This window comes from Sesamum indicum, linkage group LG8, assembly GCF_026168435.1.
Source record: "Sesamum indicum cultivar Baizhima isolate 11 linkage group LG8, ASM2616843v1, whole genome shotgun sequence".
Taxonomy (NCBI): Eukaryota; Viridiplantae; Streptophyta; class Magnoliopsida; order Lamiales; family Pedaliaceae; genus Sesamum; species Sesamum indicum.
The window spans coordinates 1,598,513-1,625,092 of NC_142664.1; the positions used below are offsets into that span (position 1 = coordinate 1,598,513).

Below are 26,580 nucleotides of genomic sequence, written 5' to 3' on the forward strand. Positions count from 1 at the left end.
ATCACATACCGCGGATGCTCAGCTTCTGCAACAGACCTTGAGACTGTTGTTTGCTTCGTGGATTTCCACGAGATGGAGAAAATGCAATACCCTTACAAAGATCTTCTAGTGTCCACACATGCTGCCCAGTCTATATCATGGAAGGCAATCAGTTGAAACTCATTGTAAGAAGGGCAATACAAACTTGTTGATTGGGAAGCCTTTAAACATTGTACTGAGTGTAGAGCTGCATCCCAATACTCCTTGCAGGGATTTTGCAAAAATTGACTAAACTACTGAACCCCATGTGAGATATCTAGTCTTGTAAAGCTCAACTACAAGATCCTCCCTATTAGCCTCCAATACTTTGAGGGATATGTAAATAATCAAGTATTTACAATTATGTGGAATCTTAGAGAGCTTATTATAATTTATCATATATATATATATATTTATATATAAGGAGTTTACTTTGAATCTTAATATGTTGAGGGAGTAAAGTGCAATTTACCCTCAATTATTAATAGCTTATGTTACTCATATGACAAAAAATTGTTATATGAACTCACTTTATATGACAACCATAAATCAACTCATATATGAATGTCAGCAAAACTCAAATGTGTGATTTCTGATGGAAGACTCCCCCAATCTTCTGTTGTGAATCCTACAGCCACTGTCATCTACAATTACAAAGCCAATCGTAAAGAAATCAGAAGCTGGAACAAACGAGCAGCTGCAATCCATTGTTGATAAATCTTTCATAAAGCAAGCAATTATTTTCAAGAAGAGGAAGAAGAAGCAGCTACAGTGTTATAGTACGAAGCAGAAGCAAAGTTCTGCCTTTCATGTTTAATTGAATTAATTACCATTAACATACTAACCTCCATTGACTAACTAGACTAATTCAATAAAGTAAAAGACATGATCACGACTAAGAAACTCACACTTGTATTTGTACATGTAATAAACGTGCAACTGATAAGAATGCTTCTTGTGGAAATATACTGGGCACTTCTTCTCTTCATCATCAGAACAGAGTGAACGCATGTGAGAGTTGCATAAGCATGAAACTCGAGTCTTTACAACCCCTCCTCAAGTGGGACTTATCAAAAACTTTGATCAGTCCTAACTTGGAGACAAGGGACATAAAACTTGGACCTGGAAGTGCCTTAGTTAATATATCAGTTATTGGTCCTTGGATGGAACGTGCCAAGGTGCAAGAAAGCCTTGTTTATACTTGTCTCCAACTATATGACAATCAATTTCTAGGTTTTTAGTCCTCATGAAAAATTGGATTTTCAATGATGTAAATAGCCACTTGATTATCACAGAGGAAAGGAATTGGAGTTGGAACTTGTATCTAATCTCAAAGAACATTGTATATCCAAGTATCGACTTCAATTGTAGTACGTGAGATTGTTGCCTGCTTCTTTGTTTTCCATGAAATCAAACTTCCTCCAAGAAATATGCGATAACCAGTTAAGGAGCTCCTTGTGTCTTTGCAAGTAGCCCAATCAGCATCACAATAAGAAGTTAGGCAAAAATCTCCAGCTGCAGAGAAAAACAACCCTCTACTGACTGTACCCTTCAAGTACCTAACAAGATGTATAGCTGCATCCCAATGTTGCTTGCATGGATGCTGCATATATTGACTTAACTGCTATGGAGCATGGCAGATATTAGGTTTGCTGAAACTTAGATAAAGCAGTCTCCCCAACAGTCTTCTGTAAGCTTTAGGATGGCCAATTGTTCTTCTGCATATGCTGTCAACTTGATTCCTAATGGTAGTGGAATGCTAGTTTCCTTAGCTTGAGCAGACCTGAATCTACAATAATATCTTCACTATACTTGGTCTGTGTGATAGTAAGATCTTTACTAGATGTCGCAATTTCCAAGCCTAGGAAGTATCTTGCTGAACCAAAATCCTCGATAGTGAATAACTTATCTAGATAAAGTTTTGTCTATGTAATTACTTCCTCTGTAGGCCCTGCAATTAAAACATCATTCGCATAGACAAATAAACAAAATAAACCTACTTAAGTAACCTTAGTGAAGAGGTCATAGTCATGTCTGGATTGAATAAAGCCAAAAGCCTGCAATTTGGTGGTAAGCTCTTGATTCCATTGCTCTGAAGCTTGTTTGAGTCCATAAAGTGATCTCTTTAGCTTGCAAACATGCCCCTTAGGAACCGAATAGCCTTTAGGAGCTTGCATGTGAAGCTCTTTATCTAGAAATCCATGAAAAAATGCATTATTAATGTGTAACTGATGTATATGCCATTGTAGTTTAGCAGCAACAACCAATAAGATCCTGACTGTTACAGCCTTTGCTACAGGTGAGAAGCTGTCTATATAATCTACTCCTGCTATCTGATTATACTCCTTGGCAACTAATCTAGCCTTATACCTTTCTATAGAGCCATCTGATTTCAATTTAAGTTTAAATACCCATTTACAACCTATTGCTTTTCTGTGTTGTGGAAGCATTGTAACCTCCCAAGTGTTACTCTTTTCTAGAGCTTTTAATTCAGCAGTCATTGCATCCCTCCATTCCTTTTTCTAAACAATCTGTGCAAAAGTTTTGGTTCCTGCAAATGTGAAGATGCAACAAGAAATGAAGATTGCATAGAAGCTAAATGAGTAGCTATGGGAATATCTGACTCTTCTGAGGTATATGTACATACAAAATCTTGGTATCTAGCAGGCTTAGAAATAGTCCTAGATGATCTCCTCAGTCCCTCAGTTTCTCCTAGTTGCAGATCCACAGCTTCTTCTTGTGGTAAGTTTTCTAATTTTTTTTGTATAATTAATATCTTGTTGTAGCTCTGCAGTATTGCTCAGTATTATCCAAAAGGTCTTGGTCAATTTCAGAACCTATTGTTGGGATAGAACAAGTTATAGGGTCAGTTTGTTGTCCTATATAAGGAAATGTGTCTTCTTGGAATGTTACATCTCTTGACACCACAATTGTTCTTTTATTGAAACCATTCCATTTGTATCCTTCTTTATTATTAGCATATCCAAAAAAACTCCATTTCAAAGCCCTTGGATCAAATTTAGATTTATTTAGCAGTGTATTTGTAGCAAAGCATAAACAACCAAATGTTCTAAAATGACTGTAATCTACAGGTTTATTGAAGAGTATTTCATAAGGATTTTTCCACTTTAAAATTAGTGTCGGTATTCTATTTATGATGTATGTTGCTGTTAAAATTGTATCTGTCCAAAATACTTTAGGCAAATTTGACTGAAACATTAATGATCTTGTCACTTGCAAAAGGTGTTTATGCTTTCTTTCTATAATGCCATTTTGTTGTGGGGTATATACACATGTTGTTTTATGTATAATTTCTTCTTCTTTAAAGAAATTTTGACAGTGATATAATTCGATCCCATTATCAGTTCTTGTAATTATGATTCTTTCATTAAATTGAGTTAAGATCATTTTATGAAAGTTGATTAGCATGCTTGCAGACTGTGATTTGTGTTGCATTAAGAAGGTCCAGGTGCATCTACTTTGATCATCTACTATTGTTAACATGTAGGTACATTTAGACATAGAATGTTGGTTGTGGGTCCCCAAAAGTCTACATGTAATAGATAAAAAATGCTTTGGGAAGATGAATTACTTAGAGGAAAAGACAATCTCTGCTACTTAGCTTGAGGACAGATTTCACAGGGCAAACATTGATCTTTATTTCCCTTTATCAAACATGTATGTATCAATACATTGTGTGAAGTATGTCCTGATCTTTTATGCCATGTTTATGATGTAACAAAAGATATACTATGGCCAAACTCTCTGTTGAGATTCAAGACTTAATCTATATAGTTCTTCTCAAATGATTGTTTCTTGAGGATGTATAGCTTTCCTACTGCAACCACTTGTTTAGTTTTGTGATGCTGCATAACGCAATATGGTGGGAAGAATTTAAATCTAATGGGAGAGGTATCACATAACTTGCTTACAGACAATAGATTAAACTTTAAATCTGGCACAAGAAGTACATTCTTAAGGTATATTTTACCAAGTAGCATATCTCCGGAGTTTCCAACAGAATGTTTAGTGCCATCTGCAAGGTGTATAAAAGCATTAGAAGCATTGTTTTTTAGAGTTATCAAACAGTGAAGGGTTGGTACACATATGTGTAGTAGCACCACTGTCTATAATCTTCATTTGCTGAAGCTGGTGTTTCAGGCTCCAACCCTCCAAAGTATCTATGTAGTTCTGCCCTGATGATTTCAGTGACTGATTTTTCATTAATAGCATTATGTACAGACTCCTCAGATTTAGGGGCAACTACTGCTGGTAGCTCAATTTTTCTTCCTTTGCTCCACCAGTACTTACACCAATCTAGATATCCATAAATTTCGAAGCAAACTTCCATTAAATGTGCAGTTTTTCCACATTCTTTGCATATTTGAGTTCTTTTGTCTGTTGTATTCTTATTCCTTTGAAAAATTTTCTGAATCTCAAATCTTTTTTAAATGCCAGCATCTCCATGTTTTAGCAGTGTATGGATTCTCTGAATTTACCTCCTTTTGCCTTTCAATTCTCAGTATCATGGAGTAAGTTTTGCTGACATTAGGAAGATGATCCATCATAAGAATTTGATTTCTAACATGATCAAAGCTCTCATGTAAGCTCATTAGGAACTGCATTAGTTGGTCTGACATTTTTTGATCTGCTACCTCCTTGGTAGCTCCACAAGTACATTGTGGAGTAGGTGCAATGCAAGCCAGTTCGTCCCATAGTCTCTTAAGCTTTGAAAAGTATTCTGAGACTGATAGAGATCCTTGAGACATAGAGGCCATTTCCCTTTTTATCCCGTAGACCATTGATCCGTTGCTTTGTCCAAAGCGAGTGTCTAATTCAATCCACGACTCTCTAGCAGTGCTGGTATATACAACTTTCAACAATTTCCTTTGAAATGGAGTTCAAGATCCATGGGGTTACCATCTAGTCTACTCTCACCCATTGTTCAAGTTCTTTGCCGCTTTCTGCAGGTTTAGTTCCTTCAACATTGATGAAGCTTAACTTCATCTTAACTCCCAAGGCTATTTTTACTGATCTACTCTAAGAAAGGAAATTAGACCCGCCCAAGGAAGTAAATACTAAGCTCAAGCCTGGGTTGTTGCTGCATGTAACTTCAAGATCTCTGGATCTTCTGCCATTTTATTGTAAACGTTTCTTGAAAGTTATGAAAGAAAATCAAGTAGGAAGAGTTTGTGAAGGAAGAATCAGACACAATTAGAGATGTCTCTGATATCATGTAAAGAAATCAGAAGCTGGAACAGACGAGCAGCTACAATCCGTTGTTGATAAATCTTTCAAAAGCAAGCTTTTATTTTCAAGAAGAGGAAGAAGAAGTGGCTATAGCGTTACAGAACGAAGTGATACGCGACTGATAAGAATGCTTCTTGTGGAAATATACTGGCCACTTCTTCTCTTCGTCATGAGAACAGAGTGACCGCATGTGAGAGTTGCATAAGCATGAAAATCGAATCTTTACACCAACTCAAAGAGTGATCGACAACTGAGATGGATGAGATCATGCACAAGAACTTGAAGGTTAATGGCATAAACATGCACATAACTGAGATAGGGAAGGCCCCAATTGTGTGCTCTTCTTGCACGGCTTCCCCGAACTTTTGTACTCATGAAGCCACCAGATGCTTCGTCTCTCTGCCCATGGGTGCCCCGTGCCATCGCTCCGGACCTCAAAGGCTATGGAGACACAGATGTGCCACCATCTGCCGCCAGCTACACGGTGTACCACGTTGTCGGGGACCTGGTGGCGCTGCTGGATGAGCTGGAGCTGAAGAAGGTCTTCCTGGTCGGACACGATTGGGGCGCCATGATTGCCTGGACCTTTTGCCTTATGAGGCCTGACAGGATTAAGGCTCTGGTGAACACCGGCATTATTTTTCAGCCCAAAAATCCTGTCGTCCAACCCATCCAGGGGTACAGGGCCGTGCTCGGCGATGGCTTCTACATGTGCAGATTCCAGGTATAAATTTTATATTTTCATCTCCAGTAGTTTTTAAGCATGAATTCAATTCATTAGTTACTTTTCTGCATTCATCCCACCATAACTGTCTTGCAATTCTATTTTCTAACATATCGGTTGTGCATGTTTGTTCAATTGTTGTAATCTACTTAGTAAAGTAGTGTACTGCATGAGTTGGGAGCTGAGTTTAGCTTGGACAGGATCACAAATAAAAGTGCCTGTCAAATTCCTCATTGGCGACTTGGACTTCACATACCATTTCCCAGGTGTAAAGCAATACATAGACAATGGTGATTTCAAGAAGTACGTTCCACTCCTGGAACAAGAAATTCTGATCGGTAAACAATCTTATCGGCCCATATATATTGTACCTTCATTCCACATTCCAGAATATGTACATACTAGCAATTGATTGTATTTATAAATTCAGTTTCAGATGGATAATTCAAGCAAAAATTTATTGACTTTGATGTTGTTTTCTGCACTACTTAAATGATGGAGCATGTAATAGTGTCATTCACAAGGGAGGTTCACAGACTCATGGCTGAAGCACCTGACTTTCTCTTCGATCTCCCTCTACCGAACAAGCTTATCCTTCGAAGTACCTTGAGTAATCTATTTGCGTACTTCCTCTGCGGACCAAAATTCACTGTTCCTATGCAACTGGTCACTTGTCCAAGGGGGTTTTTCTTCTTGCTCATTCTCCTTTCAACCAAACCGTATGGCCTGATGCTCTGCAGGTTTTCTGAAACTGGTTCAACCTTTTTGGAACCCTTGTCGTTTTTCTTTGAGATTTGTTGTACTCGAAGGCTCATCTTCAAGGACATGAGTTCTTTCTCAAGATTCTGGATTCTGAAGCTTGTGGACTCGTAATCCTTCCTTGATATTTCAGAGCTCAACTCAGGCCTTCGTATTGATGCATCTTTCTGCAGCAAGAAGCTGAGCGGCCTGCTGCCTCCTTCACTTCCGTTTATATACGGACTCTCACCTAAATTTTGGCTTCTTGAGTTTGCATATCTAGAGCTTGAGACGCTGCCAGAAAATTCTCCACAATGGGTGTATCTAAATGAGTCTGAGCATTCTCTGAAAGCTTGTTGAGTGTTTAACTGCTGCACAAAAAGTGCCTGGACTATTAGTCTTAGCGGCATCAGTTCGTTCTGAACAGCTTCGATGCAAACTTCTTGAGATAGTTTCTGGCAGTTGAGGTATTTGCATACCAACCCTTTCTCCTCTTGTGATAAATTTGGGTGCGACTGCAAGCGGAAAATCTCGTATGGGATCAATAATTGTCATTTCAAGTGAGAAAAATAAGAATTAGCTCATCTAGAGAGCTTGTACCTGGAAGAAGGTGTTCACTGCTCTGTAGAGATGATCATGTGTTTGCCTGCTGGAAACCGGAACTGTCTCGATGAGATTCATGAATCTTTTGCAGCACAACTCTGAATCAGCAGCTATCACATTTAGATACATGTCCCATGATTCTGCAACGGCGTAATTTTTCTCCACAGGGGTACAATCCGACTCCATGACACATGAAAAATACGTCGAAAATATAGTCTCCATGATGGACAGTTCCTTATCATCCTTTGGCAGGAGAAAATCTTGTACCTGAGCCAAATGCAGCACTAATGCAATCTGATTCTGTAGCTTCTCCACACTGTCATTTCTCAAACCAAGCTCAACGGATGTCGAAAGTAAAGAGAAGTAAAACCCGACAGGAATACCTTTACTAGTGTTCACCCCATTGGGCAGCAAATCAACAACCACTTGCATGATAACTTCAAGATTTTTCATCGAATCGTCAGCTCCTTCATTCGCCGTGTTTCTCAAAATTACCCATTTGTCTGCATAGAAAAGTATGATGGGGCTAACGTATTTTTCTTTCATACCCTGCCGTCTCAGCGATCCTATTACCCTCTTGAAGAATGCAAGCGGCAGCGCAATAAGATCTTTAATCCACAAATCTTGGCTGATGATGTTTTTCACCATTTCATCGCTCCACGGCCTACAAGCCAAAGTCTCCAAAGTAACAACTGGCTGATCCCTTCTCCTCTCTGGATCAAGAATTTCCATGCAAGCCATGAAGGCAAGAGTCTCGATGCACCGGCTCACGATCAGAAGCTCTTCAGCCAGTGGGAGTAAGGTTTGGCACTTTTGGAGCACAATTAGGGTGTCATTCCAGCTCTGCAGAACAACTTGGTTGAGATAGATGTCGAAACGTTGGCAGAGGTTTCCGGTGCCATATTCTTCGGTCATGTGGAGAAATTCTGCTGCACATCTTAGAGCTGCTACGTTGAAGGGATCTACCAATGTGGAGGAGCCGTAGATGAAGAGGGCAATCATCTCGAAGGTCTCAGCTCCGCCAGGGAAATTTGGAGGCAGCTCCACCTCATTTGATTTTTCCAACTTTTCCCTGAAATATCCGCTCTTGCACGTCAACGGATTCTGCAGTTTCATGACACACCAAGTGTTGAGACAGGTGCATAATTTCCATACAAATGAACAGTTTCCAGGCACAGATAGAAAGCAATTAATTACCTTGTGCAGGTTGAAGGTTCTATCAGCAATCCGAACACGAATGCAGACAGGAAAGCCAGTTTCCTGGCTCCTGAGACAACATATATCAGACAAAAAGAATCAGGATGCTTGAATATTAAGGGATGGATGATGATGTATATATACAAATCCAATTACCATGAAAGAATCTTGATTTTGAGCAAGGCAGCAACGTTGGGAGATGAGAATGGACTGGAAAGCAGTGAACAATGTGGAGGGGTACTGCGGGTTGGGAGCTCCATCTTTTGCTTAACATGTCAAAGAATTAGGGTGTGTGAGAGGATATATCTCCCGCGCGCTCGCACCTGAATTCTTTCTTGTCAAATGGGAATAATTACGTGCATTTAGTTTTATTCTTTTATGTATCTTAATATATGGGGATGAATGTTTGAAACTGATCTCAAGGAAGACTTGACGGCTTCTAGAAACCAAAAATGAGAGAGAGAGATTGATGCATGTGGGATTATGTGCTCTTGCAGAAATTCATGAATTTTTGTCAAACTTGTACACACACGGGTGGAACTCAAAAACCCATTTTTAAGGCTTCACAAAAGTTGTTGGTTAGTAATAAAGATTTCGTTTTTGTCCACCCGTCCGACTTCAACAGTCCTAATCCATGAAAACCTTTCTATCCCATTATAATACTTTTGAAGTAAAAAGAGAATGTATCAATCACATATTGAACTTCAATGTATGGGATCCACTTCATATACTCAAGAAAGAGTAATTAAAGCGGCCATCATAACAAAATTGTTCTAATGTGAACTTATAAATTATTAATGTACAAGAATGGTTGGCACATATATATATATATATATATATATATATATATTGGTGAAGAAAAAAAGCATTGGAAAACCAAAAAGGTGGCCTCCAAAGAAAGAAAAGAGTGATAAAGTGCGGAACAAGTTATTGAATGGCGCTGTAGTTTAAGCCCAAAAGCGCCCAAGACGGCACGGCTTCTCACTTCTTGCGCTACAATGTGGAAACACACTTTTACTCACCACCAATGTCTAAATCCCCCAACATTTTCATCTTTCTTCTTTCTCATTCATGCTTATTTTTTCCATGCTGTAAGTGTTTATGTTCTTAAATCCAAACTCTTTCTTTCAGTTTTGTGTTCTAAAAAATACATAATCGATATTATTTTTGTACAACGTATTGTCTTCTTTGACTATATATGACTTTTAAGATTTTGTCTTTATAAAAGCTCCTCACTAGAGAAATGAGTTGTTGGGGGCGTACAAACCGCTTAAACTCTTTGTCTTCATATGAGATATGTACCTAGTAATACTTATTATATTGATTAATATTGTTGAATTAAATTTTCGAATAAAGTAGATTATATTACTTAGTACTTCACTAAAAAGTAGTCTAATTGAGCATTTTATTCAGATCTCACCAATCTCAACCATGCATGGAGAATGCACACTTTTTTCTTTTTTTTTTTGTCGGCCAGAATTTTCAGTTGTCGGCTAACTTAAGACTAAATATGCCAACTTAAAAAAAATTAGAGGATTAAATGTATTTTACATATTTAACTGTAGGACTAAATTTGTTTACTGTATAATTCTGGAAGTAAGTATATTAAAATCATTATTTTTAATGGATTATACGTGTTTTTAATAGAAAAATAATTAGAATTGCAACACACATATAATTACAGAAATAAAAATGAACTTTTGCAAACCTTATATCATAAGATAGTTGTTTGAGAGTTCATTCATTAGGAAAGTCCATAAGATAAGATATTGACCGCAGAGCCTCAATGAATCAACATTCTATGAACAAAATATTCTATTTACTATTTGTTCACAAGCACAACCATGTCAGGAATAGGGGGGGGGGGATTATGAGGCATAGAGACGAGAAGCAAATCTTCATAAGTGAAAGTGATCATGGACATACATTCATTAGCATCACTGAGGTCTCCCATCTCGAATAGGCAATCCTCGTTGACTGGAACATCATTCACATGTCTTGCATTAAACATTATGCATTAAAAGAACAAAAATTCGAATTATCCTCATCAAGAGAAATTTTTCCTTGAATCTTCTAGGCTAGAAAGCATCATATCATGAGACGAAAGCACCCCTAGTGGGTTTATTTGACCCTCTAAGTCTTCCTATTCAGTCCGCGAGACAATTCTATTAGCTTATTAGCATAGTAATTCAGTACCAAGTTTCCTATGTTCCTCATTACGAGCCACTTTGGCACATTAGGCGGGTGGGCATAAAAGGATTTCATGTGCGTAAAGGGGATTTCCTTTTTACTATGTAGATTTAACTCATTTATCACATAGATTTTTCAACCTATTATTTTTATTACGAAAAAGAATTAGACATTGCATTATATACAAGGATAGCATTATCTAAATAAAATAGAAACACTTTTGAATAAACAAAATGAGATCTTTTTGATAAAAGAAGAGTCATTCTCCATTGAGCATCTGTTTTCACTTTTCAAAGAACTTTCATTTCAAGATTCAGTGAAACTTGGCTTAATAGAAAAAGGTTAGCCCTCTGGACTTCAATAATCTTCCCTAAAGAAGTGTACAGATATGCTCCACACAAGATAATGCCAGAGGCTTTATTAGTAGAATTTGTATCTTGAACGGCTTGGTAAAGTTAAATTTAGGATTTCCCTTGCTCCATCTGGCTCCCAGTGAGCTCCTCAGAAAACTAGGCTAAGGGGCTTTAAAGGTCTCCTCTCTTGTTGAAGAAGCTAGTCTTTCATAGCTGTGCTATCAATGAGTCAATTCTGGACCAAGCTTGTGTACGTAGCCTATGCGTCGTCTTACATACCACACAACTCTAGTCCGTCAAAGCTAAAAAGTCCTCCTGCGATTACTAGACCAACTTTGTCTCCATTAATTCTAGTTTCAGTGCCAGCCATCTCATTCAAATCCAACTATGCTTATGTCACTAGGCTAAAAGGTGTGAACAACGAAAGCTTCTTTTGGCTTTTAGGCAAGGCATCACACCCACATCTTCTTTCTCCCGTCAAAAGAAAGCAAGCATTTTCCAACTTTGAATATCACTATATCCAACTCAAGGTTCCTTATCTGGCTGCCTCAATTTTCATTTCCAGTTTGGTTTGGAAGAGGGTTCTGTGCCAAAGAGCGATGATAAGGGAACTAGGGACCCTTGGGGTGAGGGGCATGAACGAGGGAGCTATGTCTGTTACTGTTTTTGATTGTTAGCTAAGGCTTATATGCATATGATGGGACCACTCGAACTGCGCATGGTATAGTTTGACTTAATCTAGGAACCCTTGTGGTCAACTCTATTCCATGTAGCGAATATACTATGAATATATAAAATCTTGCTAGCACAACCTTAGAGTCCTGTGTGGATGTCCTATATGAAATTCGCTATGGGAAAATCCTTCGAAATAACCATAATACGAAAAGAAACTCAAAATTTACATTTTAAGGAAACAAGGAGCTAGCAGCTAAAGACCCGGTTGCAAGATATTCACTGGTCGAACCATATCATATTAGGGGATAAAGAGAAGCATATTCCATAGGCTAAGGCTATGGGAACGAAACTACAAAGTAATAATACACTACGGTAACTATGTCAATTGTAAGGCCGACCATTACATAGAGTACTTATCGGACATTTGGCAGTTGCTTTAGTAGCTCCTTCTATAAGAACTTCTTCAATAGCAACATTTATTCCTACAAGAACAACAAGAGCTCATTTTTATTCCTTACTCGTTGGTGATTGTTGTTCCTTTCTTAAGATCTTTATGACAGGATGTGTGATCATATCTGATGATTAGGACTTTGAAGCCCTAAAGCTATCTGAATATAATTTGACAGGGTGCCTCAAGAAGGCCCGAATGAAAAACCCAACCAACTCTATCTATGAAACATAGTTCCGAGAATAGAACATTAACAACACAAGAGAAAAGGTGTCTTGCATAGTTAAAATATCAGATCATAAACTTTAGTATGTGTGCTTCTTCAAGTGTGTTCTTTGTTTGACCACTTTGCAAGTCAGGATCAAGGGTTGATCTAGTTGCCCGCTTGAAAGCGACCGCGCACATTCTTCTTCATCCTACTCTTACCTCCACAAAGAAACCCCTTGTCAAGGCTTCCACTTACCTCCCCATCAAAAGGGCCAATGTTACTCTCTAAAGAATTCTTTTCTTCTTAGGTTTATTTTGCATCGATGGACGAGAAATGACTTGTGACGAGAAAATTTCGTAAAAGGAGAAGAGGGTGGGAAAGTTTGCCCAGAAAGTTTTGAACTCAAAAACTAGCTCAATGGTTGCTTCAAACGCTTACATAGTAATCAAAAGAACTTAAATTGTTTCAATTTTTTTGAAATAAATATCCACTAAGGACACGGGTTTCTTTTTCTAGCGAAAGCCTTTGGCAATTGTATCTTAATCTTAATAATCATGGGGAGAGTTGTGCCTATCATCGTCTTTGCAACTTGGCGATCTTACTCTACACTCTATAAAGAGAGTAGGTAAGCGCGATATATGTTATTAGTGAAGTGCTAACGCTCTATCTAGAGTAAAGGACCTCCTAAACTTTTAGAACTTAGTAAGTTCAATAGCCTTTGATGGTTATATTGGTATCGAAAGTATGAATGAGATGGATCGTGGGATTGCTAGTTCAAGTGTAAAGGGAGGTATGCTAATATCTGGTTAACTTGATCTCTAATCTCTTCCACGATAAAGAGCTAAAATGCTAGCTAGTTTTGAATGAGAAAGGATCGTCCTTTCGCTTCTGACTTAACGAGCTTGCTTGCTCTCCTTTAAAACCATTAGCAAGACTCTTAATTAATTGTTCTCGATCATATTCAAATGGACCTAAAAAAGGTACTTATTGAGCTAGGAATTCCTGAGTTAATGAGTTATGAGTGACAGGCTTATCTTAAAGAGGCTTTCATTTCCCGTCTTCTATTTTTGTGTTGCATTTAACAGGAAATATAAAACCACTTCTCTTTTTTTATTCCGAAATATATATGGCAAAATAGGGTTCTACCAAAAAATCATGAACTTTTTAGTTTTCACAAAATATTGAAGATTTTTTTTCGCATCTAATGGATGGCTAAAACTTCATCTTGATGGCTACTCTAGAGGATTCACGATAATCTCATTTCTTTTGATGGATCCAAACGATGTTTCTTTAATGTTAAGTCGAAGAATTCCATCCTTTCATATTCTAAATAATCTACTTTGTCAATAGTCAACCTAGATGGTATTAGGTTTTATCATAACCCTATCCTTGAACATATAATAGTCTTGTGTTGGATACTCAACTAAACGAAGGTATTTACAATATTTTGGATCCCTCCACTTCTTCAGGTTGCTTTGTTTCAAGCATCTCAATGAGATTAGCTTCGAACAAGTTTTGAAATATTCCAAGGATGTCAGAATTAATAAATGGATAACGCTTTACTTACATTTTCTTCATAGTTATTTTTTTTTTGTGGTGTCTATTGAGGGGCATCATTTATTGAGACATTACTGCCATTCACCCTACTTCAAAGCTGGAGGGATATCGCATTTATTGTTATTAATATCATGCTTTGAGCTTTTGAAAAAGGTGTGCCTCCTTGTTGACTTTTTGTTTCTCTTGAACTCGCAGTGCTTTTGGATAGATGGTCCTTCAACTCTACTCGCTGTCATATTAGTTCCATATCATGTGCTTGAGTGAATGATTTTTTTAATAACTTGGGTAAGATTTCTTGAAGGATATACCAGAGGCCCCAATATAGTCTTTGAATGCACATCTCAATGATAAAAGTTTCAAATAATGGATCATTGTAATTGAGGTTCAAGTTCCTAGGTTTATGTAGTAAATGAATGGTGCAGCTTTCTATTAGCGGTAGTTGTAAGCTCAATCATGCTGGCAATCCGTCGAGTGCTATAGAAGCGATTGAGGAATTCTTGCTCTAAATGTTCATGTTCATCAATTTAGTTCAGAATACAAATCAAACATATTGTTTTAGTAATGGGAAAAATTGCTTCACAAGATGATCCTTATATGTTGTGATGTTGTTACAATTCAACAAAATGAACCATGCACGTGTTGCTTGGGATTTCCTTTGCCATCAAATTGTTGGAATGTTGGTGGTTGATAATCCATTGACATTTTTCAACTATCAATCCTTAAAATGTCTGGTTTGAGATAATTTAGAGCATCCCACAAACTATTTTTTAGGGTTCCTTTGATGAATTATTTCAATTGATCAACTGAAATTAAGCCATTAGATGAAACTTGAAACTCCTTCAAAGACTCGTCTTGTCGGTTGGTTGTTACGTTGAGGATATCTTCATTCATCATCACTATATTTGTCTTAAATTCGATCCATCTTGAACCAATGTTTGACTTGGTGTGTTTTTTATCTCAATTTCAAAACTGTAAGGGAATCCAGTAGAGAAGAAGAATTCAAATTCTAACCCAGTGTTGTTGTCAATATGGGTTTTTAGTAAAATATTTTTAAAAAACTTACTTTGGTTTGATTGTAATTTTTCTACTTTCGGTATTTTAATTAAAGAAATAAAAAGGAGGATTTTCGGTTGTATTTTTATGAACATTCGCATTAAAAATTCCTAAAATTTAATTAATTAATATTGGGATTTATTTATGTTTGAAATTCCAGAAAGTGAAAGATGAGTTTGAAGAGCTCTTTTTACATCTTATATGTATACAATTTTTTTTTGTGTACTATTTTTCATTAAAAAAGTATATTATTTTAATCATTTAAATAAATTTCACTCTAAATGCCCTATAATATTTAAAAAAATTTCATAATACAAAAATTATTTAAATTGATTCAAATAATCTATTTGAATTTATTAATCCGAATAGAATGTTCGGAAAAATTCTCAACCTGTTACTAATATGGAAAAAAATATTTATTAAACATATAACTACCAACTATAAAATAAGGAAAGAAAAATCTGTGAATGATTTTTTATACAAATATAAATACAATATTATATACAATTGAATCCACATACAAGGAAAATAATATATATATAAATACATATAAAAGAGACATGATTTGATAATGAAGGATGAATTTTGTCTCCCAAAATTCAAAATCAAACATACAACACTAGTTTATATCTCCAAAAATAAATCCAGACATACACACTATTTTCAATACATATTTATCTATGTTGTTACACTGTCTATCTCCACAAAACAAAATAAAGCGAAACACTATGTAGGAATGTTTGGTGTGTAAGAGTAAGTGTGCACAGAGTAAGTGAATGAATGTAGTCCTTCTCAACAAGCCCAACTAGAGGAGGAGTCATTTAGGAAGACTATTTTAGCTTTTTCTACATACTCAGGTAACACTAACACTTTTGGTACTGGAGATTGAACATTGTGTTTGAATTTGTAATTTGAGTGTTTTGTTTTGTGTTTTGAAGATAGAGAGAAAAAAATAGAGATAAATAAGCGTGCGTTGAAAATAAATAATATATTTGGATTTATGTTTTGAGATAATTTAAAATATTTTAAAATAAGTGGTGTAGGTTTGATGTTGGGATTGGGATATAAATTGAAAAATCTCATTTTTATTCCATAATTTGGATCTTTTTCACTTTTGATCCCAATAATTACGAGAATCTCACTTTAAAGGACAATAAGCTTATATTTTTTCTTACTTTTAGTTCTGTCTTTTAATATTTGATGGAAATGGCCACGTGACACTCACGTGGCCATTAAGTTAGGATGTTTCGGAGAGAATATTGGCATGTAGAAGCACGTGTTCGATTTTCGGAGGAATTATAATTGTTAGTTTTGGCAAAAGAGAGGAAAAATAACAAATTAAATTAGTGCTCATACCATTTGCGTTCTTATGAACTCGCAAGAATTGAGCCTCTCATGTTGAAAATACGGCATCAAAGAGTGATTCAACTACTGCAAACATGACCAACATGTAGCTTCCTAGAAAGCATAATAGATGTGTGGCTCAGACTCTCGCACGCCAACTCACACGAAAGATTTACCAAAAGCCAGAGGAGATCTTGGAGATTAAAGAGGCCTTGACGAAACCTTTTGCCCAACCAATTTACTGGAATGGGAACAAGTTCGGTTTAATAGAGAACGTTTATTTGCAGAGAATCCCTCCGCAAGGAGGGAATCCAATCCTCTCAAGTCTAGCTGAAAGAAATCATTCCTATAGTTAGAAAAGTCAACTACAAATATAAAATGTCACTTTATTTGGGAAGGTAACGCAACTTTTTACTCAGTCACATAAAAGAATCTTGACACACAATTATACTTATTCTCATTTCATTGCTCATTATTGTTTTTAATTTCTGTTTATTATATTATTACGATTATTTACCAATTTGAGTGCAAGATTACTAACATGTTTTATTCAAATCCTTATTCTAAAGAGTGTAAGAATTTAAACCCACATACTTTGAGTAGGATTTGCTTTGCATGGACCATTTTTTACTCGTCTCGGATATCAACCAATTGGAGCAATAGGTTGATGATATATATGGTCAGATTTTTAAAATATTGCACAAAGAATCTAATATAATTTTTAGAATTAAATTTATATATATATATATAATTGTATTTTATTTCATAAGGGTCAAGTCCATGTATGATTAACACGCTCTCTCTCTTTTGACCCTTCTTGGCTATCTACAAATAGCAGAGATGAGCTGTTTATCTAGGAACTTCTACAGCTGCTGGCACTCAGCGCTGCCGCTCACCCCATCTTCGACATGTCTTCCTACAAGAAATTCGAGATCCGGAAGAGGGACCCTGACCCTAAATCCGCCGCCTTGTTGGTGATTGACATCCAGAATTACTTCCACTCCATGGCCCGCCCCATTTTGCCATCCCTCAACGCCACCATCGACCTCTGCCGTCGCTCCTCCATGCCGGTCTTCTTCACGCGCCACTGCCACAAGTCCCCCGCCGACTATTCAATGCTCTCCGAGTGGTGGAACGGCGACCTCATCCACGACGGCACCCCTGAATCGCAACTCATCTCCGATTTGCACCGGACAGAGGCTGACTTGGTCGTCGAAAAGAACACTTACAGTGCCTTCAGAGGTATTCCTACTGCTCATCAATTTCAACTTTTGATAATCGCAGCAAAATAAGCTTCTTTCCTTGTCTTCTTGCTCTGTGTTTGAGTTCGATGTCATTGAATTTCAAAACATTTGAGTTTTTGTTGGATTATGCACTCTGTTTGAACGAAGAAGCAGCTCGTAGTAGTCATTTGGCTTGGGCGATTCAGATATAAATGGATTTAATGCTTCTTGGAGATTGAATGTTTGAGATAGTAGTAGTATTCACTCGAAACACTGCGCTGTTTGTAAATGCTTATTTTGAGTACTTATCGGCTTACTTTTGAGATAATCTGAAAAGAAGTACCGTTGAGACAATTTATTTTCTCATAAAGGTAGAAGTTATTGTAAACACCCCCTATGTCCCTCCAATTGCATACACATGCTAATACCCCTGATTTTAAAGGCCGTTAACAATTACAGTAAAACTTCTATAAATTAATAACCTTGAGACCATGAAATTTTATTAATTTAGAGAGATATTAATTTATCGATAAATTAATATTTTATTAATTAAAAGAGAGACTTTTGAAATTCAGCAAATTTAGTACATATGTATTGAAAATAAATAAATTCATATATGTTTCATTGATTATATTCATGCAACAATTAACTATTATATTCATAGACACATGTATCAATTCATTGGAATTACTTAAATATACATGTTTACATTAATTCGTTGCACTTAAATAACTATTATAGCCAATTAAATATATTCATGCATGATGAATGAAACATATACTGCATAAATCTCAACATGATAATAAAATAATTCATAACACCCAACCATGTCTTCTCATCTAAAAGGCATCGTAAAATCATCCATTAATGATCAAATGCGTAAAGCATTACAGATTTCATATTTTAGTAATTATCATAATATTTATAATTGTAATATTTATGAATTATTAATTTAGAGTTTTAATGGGACCTAATATTTATAAAGAAATTTTCTGAAAAATTATTATTTTATTATCTTATCGAATTTGATGATTTTTTACAAAGACCCAAGTCGGGACCGGAGGATTTTATTATTTTAGAGAGTTTATTAATTTATAGAGTATTAATTTATAGAGGTTTTACTGTACATTAGGTTTTTGTTCATTTTTATGGTGAACTGATCAAAATGTCCTTGTGGATTAAAAATTATAATTTTATTTATTTTTTAAAAAAGTTTATATTTTTGGACAAGTGGATTATTTTTTTATAATTATTGAAAAATTTTCATCCACCCTGTTCGATTTTCTTTTATAAGCTTTTAGTTTTTAAAAAATACAGTAAAAGCAAAGTTGATAATTTCATATTCTATCCAAAGATTACATAATTTCTTTAAATATCAAGGGTTATTTGTAATTTTTCAAAAAACGAAGAAAATTCGTAATTACGACACATATCATGAGAGGTTATGTGTTATTTAGGCTTATCAAATTCACTAATGACACCCAATATGGTAATTACTAAAATAGTTGATTTGATCACTTGTTGCAAGTTAAGTTGTTTGTTATGTTATAGCTGTCTTGATATTGGAGGCAGGTAATAGATAGGAGTGCTCATTCTCAGGTACAGGCTTAGAGGAGAGGTTGAAGGAGATGGGAGTGAAGGAGGTTATAGTGACTGGGGTGATGACCAACCTCTGCTGCGAGACCAGTGCTAGAGAGGCATTTGTTAGAGGGTTTAGGGTTTTCTTCTCTACGGATGCGACTGCAACCTCGTCGTTGGAGTTGCACGAAGCCACTTTGAAGAACATGGCTTACGGTTTTGCCTATTTGGTTGACTGCGGACGGCTGCAAGAGGCGTTTTCGAAATCTTAGATCATGTTTTCCTACCGATTGGTCAAAATCATGTATAGAGAATAATTCTTGGCCAAGCTATGAGTCATGGAAACGTCGTATGTTTGTTTGCCGGAGTAATATAGCATGTATGTATATCTGATGGATGGTAAATATTGAATTGGTTTGAGGAGGAAACAATTCCGGGATGGGCTAATTCTTCTTTGCAAGTGATGTTTAATTTTGCAATTGTCAGCTATAGTTTTTGCTTTCTCGGAGCCGTATCTGTGTGGCGTGACATTCCAGAAGTCTTTCGTTTCTGAAATATGCTCTGGATGTGAAGCTGACATAGAGTTAACATTTAGAATAGATGATAAAAAAGTCAATTATATTAGTTCTTTTGTAATCTATATGTAATTTCTTTTTTTATAATATTAAATTAAATGAATAAGAGTGAGTATTCATTTGATCTTACTTAATTGTTTTTACTCATGTAATTTTCATACATGCAACAAAGCCCACATATCACTAATTAATCAATGAAGTTGGGTTGCGCATTTTATGACAACTATGAAAAACCAACTTCCGATGGTTGAATTTGAAATGCTCCAAGTTGAGAAACCTCGAAAATGAAAATCGAGGGTTCTGTGCGACTTGCACTAAATATTACGTTTATATAATAGGTTCATTGTTTCATAAACGACAGAACGTATGACTTCTATGCATTTTTAGTGGGGAGTCGTAATATGAAAGTCTGTGAGGCTTGGTCGGTATAATTTAAACTCCTCGGCTCCGATAGGATGGGGGGTTTAATCCTCAGACTTGAGGATCCATATAGTCTCATATACGGAACTACTGTATTTACGGCTTGGTAAAAGATGATCATGTTCTGATGTGGTGGTTTAAGTCTTGTTCCAGTGCAGTTAAAAGATGTATGAAGACTGGTGAGTTCCACGAGAGAATCGGGCGCCTATCATGAGATGATAGCGATCTCCTATGCATTCTGATGTGTGTTGTGCTCCCAAGAGTCTGTTGGCACATCAGGTGATCAATAGGAAACTGTTTTTTTATGTTGATCAAGTGGAGAAACACAATTAGAATATTAAGCATAGATGTCTAATTCAAAATGACAACCGTTGACCAATTCCATACCCTAGACTAAGATCAGGAGATGACCGATGGAAGGACTGTACCCATATGGCACTCGGTAGCCTTAAGGTTCACGTCATTTTCACCTATTTTCTAGTGCCATGAACAGTTGCTAGACGCTCACCCATGGTGATGGGTGCTTTCGGAGTAAGTGTTAATTGAAAGCAATTAATTAAGTATAGTTTAATTAATCTAGTGCAAATACATTAGTCAATTAAATTATGTGTTGACACAAATCCAAGTCTAGCTGAGGGTGAACCTACAGAGTCACACCAAACGCCATCCAAGGAAGTAGTAGAAATAATTATGAATTAATTCTAGAAGGAATGAATTAATCTAAATAGCTAAAATTAATTCGAGAGATTAAATAATGTGATCATTTAAATGGGAAAACCCATTGATGGGAAGCCCAAGATTTAATTAATGAGATTAATTAAATTTGGGTTAGGTCTAATTAATTTGATAAGATCAATTTTTATTGAACCAGATGAATGAATTAGAGTTTTGACTTGGTAATTTAATGAGATTGAATAAATCGGGTTAGACTCTGTTATTTGATGGATTAATTAATTGGGCTATGGGCTAGGATTTATTTGATAAGAACAAATAAATTCTCAAGAATTGATTGATTAATTCTATGGAGGCCCAAGCCTATGGGTTTAATTTATTTTTGAATTAAGCCCAATAAGATATATATATATATATATATATATGTAGTCCTCGCTTGAATATATATTTATATATAATATACATACATATATATATATATATCGTAATTTTATCTTTTTCAGAAATTTGGAACTATAAATTTTCAGAAATTATAGAAATTAAATAAATTATCAAAATTAAATTGATAGAAATACTTATTTTCAAAAGTTATTATTTTAAAAAATCCAGATTTTACACATATTTTCTTAAATATCCTAAAATTACATATATTCATAAATTAACACTAATTACATAAAAGTATACACATTGCACATATTATATAAAATTGCACAAATGACACATTTTCAAAAATTGCATAAAAATAAATCCCAACATGTTTTCATAAAATTACAACATTAAGAGATTAAATACCAACATGATTTTAGAAATTACATAAAGTTAAATCCCGGATATCTTATAAGGGTTCAAGATGCTCAGTAGGTCGAGCTGGCGTAGCCGATCTAGGACTGGATTGAGCCAATAGAAAAATAGGTCGGGCTGGCCCAGGCTCGCTTGGTTCAAGTCGGTCCTAGGCCGCTCCCAGGTATTAAAACTTGGGACTAACCCACCCTAGTTGCCCAAGACCACTTGGTCCGAGCTTGAGTCGTGCCTGTTGGGTCATTTTCTTCTATAATAATAATGCATTTTATATAGGTTTCATTTTATTTTCCTAAACTAACTATTCTGATAGTCTTTTTTATATTTTTTAAACTCTAAAAATTATTATCATTATTGTTTTGCTTCTAAATTTTTTATACTCTAATTCATTAATACTTTTTGTTTAATTTTTCTATTATAAATCCTCTTGGTATTTATTATTATCTAAGTTCATTATATGTTTTTAACTATTATTGTTTTCTATTTATGATTTTTTGTGTAATTTATTTATTACTTATTTTATTTCATAATACTACCATAAATTTAAGTAATTGTTCAAAAGAAAATCTCTATGTCATAAAAAACTAAAAATAAAGTAGGCACATTCGAGTTTGATTCAGGCCTGATCTGGACCTTAATCAGGCCGGTTCATAGAGCCTGAGTTTATAAATGGACTAATTAGAACCCATTTAAAGGCTCAAAACCACCCTAGGACCAATCATGAACAATAGTGAATTAATTCTGAGTCGAACTTTTGATATCCCTTCTACCTTTTGATAATTATAAAAACAACCTAAAGGGTATTTCTGTCCTTGAAAAATTATTTTAAAGGTTGATTTAGTCAACAAGGGCATTTTGGAGTTTTAAAGGCTGCCAAGGATGATTTTTATAATTTTTCAAAAGATACGGGTGATTTGTGTAAAAAGACAATAGGTAAGGGGCGTAAATACAATTATCCCTTTAAAAATTGTACAAATAAGATTAATACTAAATCAAAATCATTACCAGTAATATTATGTAATAAAATGATGTACATCGATATTCAATTTTGGTACAAGGGTAGTAGTATAAAACTATTGTTTCATTAGAATAATTATGCTACATTCTGCAATTAGAATAATCAACAATACTTATTGCTAATCAAAATTTTAATTTTATTGTATGTGTATCCCTTTATTTATTTTTGGATAACTGTAAATTTCTATAAATTCTATTGATATTGATGCATTATTGTTTGAAGAAAAAAATAATTTTATATTATTGATCTAATTAAAGAAAAAACTCTTAACTGATTTTCATATAAATATTTTTTTAAATATAATTTCAATTATAATTAAATTAAGTATCTGAATAGCATGGGGCACAAATCTTTTTTTAAATATAAATACTTATCTAAATTAAGTATCCCTTCCTATATTTTTTTAAATTAATTTTCATATAAATATTTTTTTTAAATATAATATCAATTATCTATCTATTCCATTATATATAATATTTGAACGGGGTTCTTTGACCCAAATCCTTCAATTTTGATAAAACTAGTCAGAAGTATCTGCGTTGCACGTGATTCATATTTTTACAATAAAATTATTATATTAAAATAATAAAATTAATTATAAATAAAAATTTATTGACTAATTTTTTTAATCACCGACTCAGATTTTTTTGTATATACCAGATTTTAATAGAAGATATAGTAAATTCAGATTTATCTTTTTTATAAGTAGTGCATGATTTGAAATTAAATAAGAATCATAATCATTGAGTAATATTATCAAGTTAGAGTTGAATTAAAAATATATATGCAAGAAACAATTTAAATTTCAATTTGGTTAAGTTTTTCAATATAACAATTCATTTCTTTATATTAAAGAATAATTAATATTTTATAATAAATTATTAAATTTCAAAATCATAATATTATTTTAATATTGCCGAACACAACCAGCCATTTTTTACTTAATTACCAGTAGTATATATGGTGAAAATTTCTGACATTTCAATGATGGAATTTAATAAATAATAGTATAATACCATCTCATAATAATTAATATAAGAAGAAGGCTATGGTTCTAATTCCACATGTCTAAACAATTCAACAAACTCTAAAGATTGCATAATCATGAACTTGCTAAATTAGCTAAACCAATTCATAATTACCTTTCATATATTTAATTACACAAAATGGTTGAGATCCCATTTCCATACAAACACATCAACCCAAAAATGCACTGGATTCTTCGTCGGATTGGATTTTCTATTCCAAAATTTTATTGTATTTCTTGTTCCAATGAACACATGCATATCTATGTGTATAAAATCTTACCCTGAATAAAATGAATGATGCACGTAATCAATCTTTGTTGTGTATATGTTAATTAGAATCGAACATACAACAAGATTTGATCTTTATATAATTAACCTGTAAATATTAATTTTCAAGGGAATTCAACAACACTATATAAATAGATACTTAGAACACTAATATTAATCATTAATTAGAGCATCAAAAAATCAAATTTGATCTCCCCATGGGCTCAGACAATTGTGTCAGCTGGTCATGGGTCATGATTGTGTTCATGTTGTTGTCCATTTGGAACGTGGATGTTGATGGACAAAGCACAAACTTCATTGTCACGGATTTTGGTGCCGTTGCTGATGGAAAAACAGACAGCAGACAGGTAATAATGTCAATCCATCTCTTATTTTTCTTGAAAATGCATGCAAGAGAAGCTTTAATTAATTCCCTGATCCTGTGTTTGATGTCTGCATGCTGCAGGCTTTCCAGGATGCCTGGAAGAGTGCTTGTCAAGCTGACGGGGGCGTAGTTTCAGTGCCGCAAGGGACATTCCGTGTGAGTGGTAGTGCAGTCTTTGAAGGGCCATGCAACGGCCAGACGGGGTTTTCTGTCGATGGCACTGTTATAGCTTCTGATGATCCTACACTTGATAAAGACTATTGGATCACATTTCATAAGGTGGATGCCTTGACAGTTTCTGGATATGGTGTATTTGATGGAAATGGAGCCTCGTCTTGGTCAAGTTGTAACGGCGTCAAAAACTGCAACCCTTTACCCCCCGTGGTAATTAATTCACTCCATTCTTGGAAACTTATACATAGGTTATGTCTGATCGAACTGAACAATCATACGACAAATGTGATTGGTCATTGAATTGTGCACTAATTATATAGGTACTATATTACAATTACATTTTCATTTGTTCAGGTTTTGATCAGACTTGATTTGGATTAGTATTTTGCCTACTTGAGTACTGCTTTTTGACTGAATTGCTGCTCTATATATACGTTGTCGTGTGAAATTAACAGACTATGAAGATCAATTCCGTGACGAATTCCGCAATCCATGACATAAACTTAGTAAACAGCAAGATGTTCCATCTCGTCGTCCAGGAGTCCCAGAACCTGAACGTGTACAATGTATCGATAACAGCCCCCGAAGACAGCCCCAACACTGATGGAATCCACACCAGCCGCTCCAACGGTGTAAACATCTTTGACTCCCATATAGCCACGGGAGATGACTGCATATCTATGGGAGACGGAAGTAGGAATGTGAACATTTCCGGAGTCTGGTGCGGGCCGGGACACGGTATTAGCATTGGGAGCCTGGGGAAGTACGAGGGAGAGGAGGATGTCAGTGGAATTACCGTCAGGGGTTGTACTTTGACCAACACGGACAACGGTCTGAGGATCAAAACATGGGCACCTTCTTTATCGTCCACCGTTGTTTCTGATGTTACATACACTGACATCAACGTAAACAATGTAAAAAATCCAATCATCATCGATCAATACTATTGCCCCGGTGGTTCCTGCAGGCATGAGGAAGAGTCGAGCGTGGCAATCAAAGGCGTAAAGTACATAAATATACGGGGGAGCTCAGCGACAGAGACTGGTGTGAATATGCAGTGTAGCAAAAGTTATCCATGCCAAGACATAGAGCTGAGGGGGCTTGAGCTGACCTACAATGGGCAACCCACAACAGCATCGTGCTCCAGTGCAGACGGCATATTTCAAGGAACCGATCAAGTTCCCTCACAATGTTCCTCACAATATGCATGTTTCTGACCATTTCGTATCTGCACTACTACTACTACTACTACAGATTTTTGATCATATCATAATATATATATATATTAGGAACCTAGGTTGGTAGGTAGGTAGATAGCTAGATCATATAGTTGTTTCAGCCGCCTATATATCTATTTAGCTGATGGATGAACTTACAGCGTGATACTAATGCATGTTTCTGATGAAAATATTTATCTACAAACTCCATCAATTATCCAACGTAGAAAGCGTAAATTATTTACATTGGTATATTGAAATTTTGGCTCAAGAAATTATATGCCCATACCCAAGCGTTGAGTGGACTGCACCTTGCTAGTCTGGTCTTTTGGCAATTCCATTGACTCGAGGCTTGTTTAAGCCCATTAAGAGATCTCTTGAGTTTGTAAACATAACTAGGTTTAGCACATATACACATCCTCATCCAAATGCCATGAAGAAAAGTATTGTTCACATCCAACTATAGAATAGGACAACACTAAGTAGCTGCTACTGTCAAGAAGACCCTTACTGTTACGTGAGAAGCGCCCACCATTCTAGCTTTGTGCATGTTCTACCATCAGGCTTCAAATTCAACTCGAATACGCGATAGTTATTTAGAGGTAGTGGTGTAAGTTCCCAAGTGCTATTCTTCTCGAGGGCATGTAATTCCTTTTTCGTAGCCTGCATCCAATGTTGATCTTTTCTAACCAGCACATAAGAGTTAGGTTTCTACACTGAAGACAACTGAGCTACAAATGATAAGTATGCTTGGGCAATATAGGAACCAGAATGAGTGGGACAAGCACATACATAATCACTCATCCATGCAGGTTTTTAGTTATGTACTTGACTGAGAAGGTGCTGGAAGTAGAGGAATGATAGGCA

The 26,580-nt window shown here is 35.5% G+C and overlaps 3 protein-coding genes and 1 pseudogene across 3 annotated transcripts; 3 read left to right on the plus strand and 1 right to left on the minus strand.

Annotated features, from left to right (window-relative positions):
- Positions 1-5,523: 5,523 nt before the first annotated feature.
- Positions 5,524-6,404, plus strand: LOC105167566 (epoxide hydrolase 3 pseudogene; annotated as a pseudogene).
- Positions 6,234-8,903, minus strand: LOC105167391 (Phototropic-responsive NPH3 family protein). The gene is made up of 4 exons (XM_011087087.3): positions 8,687-8,903; positions 8,531-8,600; positions 7,331-8,437; positions 6,234-7,245 (listed from the first exon to the last, which is right to left on the minus strand). The coding sequence occupies exons 1-4, from the start codon at positions 8,788-8,790 to the stop codon at positions 6,523-6,525; spliced, it is 2,004 nt and encodes a 667-aa protein (XP_011085389.1). The 5' UTR covers positions 8,791-8,903; the 3' UTR covers positions 6,234-6,522.
- An 8,295-nt stretch (positions 8,904-17,198) lies between these two features.
- LOC105167392 (nicotinamidase 2) lies at positions 17,199-19,606 on the plus strand. The gene is made up of 2 exons (XM_011087088.3): positions 17,199-17,600; positions 19,181-19,606. Exons 1-2 carry the CDS (start codon positions 17,267-17,269, stop codon positions 19,429-19,431), a joined length of 585 nt encoding a protein of 194 aa, XP_011085390.1. The 5' UTR covers positions 17,199-17,266; the 3' UTR covers positions 19,432-19,606.
- Positions 19,607-24,155: 4,549 nt separating this feature from the next.
- On the plus strand, positions 24,156-25,735 carry LOC105167567 (exopolygalacturonase). The gene is made up of 3 exons (XM_088883158.1): positions 24,156-24,305; positions 24,404-24,706; positions 24,952-25,735. The coding sequence occupies exons 1-3, from the start codon at positions 24,156-24,158 to the stop codon at positions 25,711-25,713; spliced, it is 1,215 nt and encodes a 404-aa protein (XP_088739284.1). The 3' UTR covers positions 25,714-25,735.
- The last annotated feature ends 845 nt before the right edge of the window (positions 25,736-26,580 follow it).